This window comes from Triticum urartu, chromosome 1 (assembly GCF_003073215.2).
Source record: "Triticum urartu cultivar G1812 chromosome 1, Tu2.1, whole genome shotgun sequence".
NCBI classification, from domain to species: Eukaryota; Viridiplantae; Streptophyta; class Magnoliopsida; order Poales; family Poaceae; genus Triticum; species Triticum urartu.
In genome coordinates this window covers 525,285,391-525,289,451 of record NC_053022.1, presented here as the reverse complement: position 1 = coordinate 525,289,451, position 4,061 = coordinate 525,285,391, and the positions used below count along the sequence as shown (strand labels likewise).

Here is a 4,061-nt window from a genome sequence, read left to right as displayed (position 1 = left end):
GCATCCACGTTCGGAAAAACAAACAGCGGCCCGCGTCAAATTTGCAACTAAGCTCTATGCCGGTTTACATCGTCTCAAAATGGAGTGGCGAGGTCCGAATATTCGAGCAAAACCGATGCCCATGGATCGACGGGCCCTGACCGATGAGCCAAGCCAGGGCAGGTCCGCAAGCAAAGCATCCCCTGGAAAGACGGCGAGGGGCAAGGGCGCCGAGGGGCCAACGGGTGGCTGGGACGACGCGGGGATCCGCTCTTCCGCCCCCCGCCCTCCTCTATTTATGGCCTCCACCGCCCAATCCACGCACCAGACCACGAACTCCGATCGCCACTCCCCCAGAGAAATCCTCCCTCCTCACCTCGAACGCTCCGGGAAGCAGCAAACGCGAGGCCGGCCAAGATGTCGTGGCAGACGTACGTCGACGAGCACCTGATGTGCGACATCGAGGGCCACCACCTCGCCTCCGCGGCCATCCTCGGCCACGACGGCACCGTCTGGGCCCAGAGCGCCGACTTCCCCCAGGTCACCGCCGGCATGCCGGCCGCCTTCCTTCAGATTTCCTGTATGATCTCTCCCGTAGATGCGTTTTCCCCATATCTCACGGTGCTGGTTGGTTTTGGTTCTTGTGTGGCGTCCAGTTCGCGCCCGCCGAGATCACTGCCATCATGAAGGACTTCGACGAGCCGGGGCACCTCGCCCCCACCGGCATGTTCGTTGCAGGTGCCAAGTACATGGTTATCCAGGGCGAACCTGGCGCTGTCATCCGTGGCAAGAAGGTATCCATGCATGCATGCATGCATCTCTCGGCTTTCCAAAATTATACTACCACTATTACGTGTTTTTGGAAAATTGATTGATCGTTCCCTGTGCTTCGTCATGTTAATTTGCGCTTCATCCGACCTGCAGGGAGCAGGAGGCATCACCATCAAGAAGACCGGGCAGGCGCTGGTGGTCGGCGCCTACGAGGAGCCCATGACCCCTGGGCAGTGCAACATGGTGGTGGAGAGGCTCGGCGACTACCTTGTCGAACAAGGCATGTAGGCCACCCATCAATATAATGGCGTCCACGATGATCGATCACACGATTTTCAAGATTCTCTTTTAAATATCTACGGAAATATATGTGGGCCTTTTTTTTTCCTCTTCAAGCGGCTCTGGCGTCCATCACTCATGATGACCAGTTGCTCTAACAAGTTCCATTTGTAATGCCTTTTCGGCTTTCCTTCTTCTTCTTCTTCTTCTTCAGTGGGTCCATTATTTTGGTTGTCGTATGAATTGTGTTGACAACAAATTTTGCGCTATGTTTCTTTCGATTGTGAACTTATAGTACCTTTTATTTTATTTTATTTTGAAAAGGCCTCTTTGATCGCAATGCAATCACATATATTAATCCTCTTCTGTTGTGGCTGCGTTTATAATCGTCAAGAAACGACATAGTTGCTTAGAAGAATTGGTTGTTTCGCAAAAATGAGATGGAACATTCCACTTTTGCCTTAAAAACAGCTTGCTAGCGCTAAATTTTTCACGCACGCATTTTGTATCTGGTGTATTCATGTTGCTACAATACTGCTGCATGTCCTGTCACACTAAAACAATACACATTACCAGCATGGAAATCGACGAGAATAGTTCAATTGTTCACCAAGTATTGAAGCATGGTGTGAAAATGAAAAAGAAACAAAAAGTGTTGTCGATGGAAAACTAGAGTTGTATCATGTATGCACTGAACAAAAATATCTTGGTTGTTATAGTTAAATTTTCTAAATTATGCCCTCATCTTTATGTGCATGATTTTCCATCCTAGCATCGAAAGCTATTAAATATATAGTTTTCCATCTTTTATATCCCTAACAAGATATTTTAATGCTAGAATTGAGTAAACATGACTATAAATATAGGCGTCGTATCATAGTCATGATTAAGATATCAAACTATCTTACTCGATAGTCTACTTATGTAATCAGTTGTTAATACATATAAACTTCCAAATAGTTATTATATACAACATGAATCTCCAAAAAAATGTCATTATTGTATTTTACTACGCAAACAGTACATATATGGATACCGATCATATCTCGGCCCATATTTTTTAACGTATCGCGAAGCAAAGGGAATGGTGGAACAAAAGGTTCGCCTGAGAACTTCATGAATATGTGGGAGTTAACAAGGGTTTCTAGATCCCGCTATTAACTACTGACCGAAAAGTGTTCCGCGTCATGTCCGTTTATTTCCGAACCTGTATGATCACACGCTTAACAACTACTCCCTCCGTTTTTAAATATAAGACCTTTTAGAGATTTCAATATGGACTACATACGGATGTATATAGATGCATTTTAGAGTCTAGATTCACTCATTTCGCTCTGTATGTACTTTGTATTGGAGTCTATAAAAAGTCTTATATTTAGAAACAGAGGGAGTAGTAATTATGATAAGTAGAGGAGTGAGAGAATGAGCACCAAAATGGTTTCGGATGGATCCAAAAATGTTTTGGATAGTCCCGGAAGGGTTTCTAGAATTTCTAAAAGGTATAGCATGTCCGAAAAAGTTCCAAATTTATAAATGATAAGAATGTTCTACAAACTTCCCAAAACTCCAGATTTTATGGGAGAATTCCCTCTTGGACTGACCCAAGTGGGCCAAGCGGTGCCCCCAAAGGGGGGGGGGGTTGAATCCTACTTGGGGAAGAACCTTTCCCGCCCTTTAGATGGCTGAATTGGGTTGTGTGTGTGTGTGTGTGGGGGGGGGGGGGGGGGGGTTGTTCCACCCTAATTTGGTTTGCCCCTTGGCCCCCTCCCACCCCCTCCCCCCCCCCACACACAAGATGACAGACCAACTACAGCCAGAAAGTTATGTGACGCTATGGGTAGCACGTCTAATAAATGTTCATTTTATAAATCATCCCCATAAGGCATTAATATGAATAAGAATACATATGAGAATGAACCAATTGCATCCAGGAAGTTAAGCAAGTTATGGCCATCACATCTAGTAAACACCAATTTTATGAGTTATCCCCAAAGTGCGTTATCATGAACATGAACCCGTCAAGGCGCAAAGACCGTCTGGGCCTTCCCTTGTCTCACAATTGTGATGAAAAAACAACTCCGACACGATTTCGGGTGTGTTGTTTGGTGGTCGGCGAGGAGATCGTCCAACAGTGCATGAATGAACATACAGACAACCGCAAGAAAGCCCAAGCATACCCACATGGACACAAAGGCTAGCATCTATTTAACAAAACAACACACATACCAACTCAACCAGTCAGTCGGTCGGATATTGCTGTGGGGCCAGCCATTTGACAGCTTTGCACAGACGACACGACAGAAGGAACAAAAATGATATGCAACCGAGAAGGTTAGTGAACTACTTGAACGATATTTTTTCTGAGTTACATGCGGATAATTATGTTCTTATCGCTTTTGTATTTGCCTTGTACTTAACTCCAAGGGCGTGTTTGGTTGCCAGTGCGGGAAAGATTGGGCCCGCTTGGTTGCTTGCGTTCACTGTGCGGTCCGCATCGCACGGAACTTAAAGCACGTCGAGGCTAGGCCCAGGGGAAACGCCCGAATCTGCATTAGCCCGCGAGCCTGGCTCGGGCGAGGCAAGGGAGGGCGACGCGCTTCTCCCCTCGTGCGAGCAGGGAGATGGCGCGAGCTCGCCCGCGTCGCCGAAAAATTGACGGGTGGATTTCGGCTCACCTCCCATTGAGTCCACCCCTATTTAGCCCCTCCCTCACCGCCCCAACTCCCGCCACCATTCTCCCTGTGTTCGAGCTTTCCCGCCGACGCGCATCGGCACCGACGAGCAGGTAAGCGGCGCATCTTCATTGGCCGGCAGTCCACGGCGTCGATGCTCCTTCATCGGCCGGCGTTGATCTTCCACGACCCCCCCGTCCTCGAGATGCAGCCTTGGCCTATGTGAGTTCAATCCCCCTTTCTCTCTGTTCCTTCTAGCTAGATCTGAGCTGCAACTAGGGTTTGATCTAGATGCATGGTTGATTAGTGGTCTGATCTATGAGTTGATATGGTTGATTGCTATGTTGCGGTTGCAATTTG

The 4,061-nt window shown here is 47.5% G+C and overlaps 1 protein-coding gene across 1 annotated transcript; it reads left to right on the top strand.

Annotated features, from left to right (window-relative positions):
- Positions 1-221: 221 nt before the first annotated feature.
- LOC125537481 (profilin-2) lies at positions 222-1,391 on the top strand. The gene is made up of 3 exons (XM_048700800.1): positions 222-519; positions 636-773; positions 904-1,391. Exons 1-3 carry the CDS (start codon positions 397-399, stop codon positions 1,036-1,038), a joined length of 396 nt encoding a protein of 131 aa, XP_048556757.1. The 5' UTR covers positions 222-396; the 3' UTR covers positions 1,039-1,391.
- Positions 1,392-4,061: the final 2,670 nt, after the last annotated feature.

Excerpts from the sequence above, each read along its gene's own strand:
- LOC125537481 (XM_048700800.1), top strand. The coding sequence starts at position 397 with ATGTCGTGGCAGACGTACGTCGACGAGCACCTGATGTGCGACATCGAG. Across the intron at positions 520-635 it reads AGAGCGCCGACTTCCCCCAG|TTCGCGCCCGCCGAGATCAC; the intron begins GTCACCGCCGGC and ends TGTGGCGTCCAG. Across the intron at positions 774-903 it reads CTGTCATCCGTGGCAAGAAG|GGAGCAGGAGGCATCACCAT; the intron begins GTATCCATGCAT and ends TCCGACCTGCAG.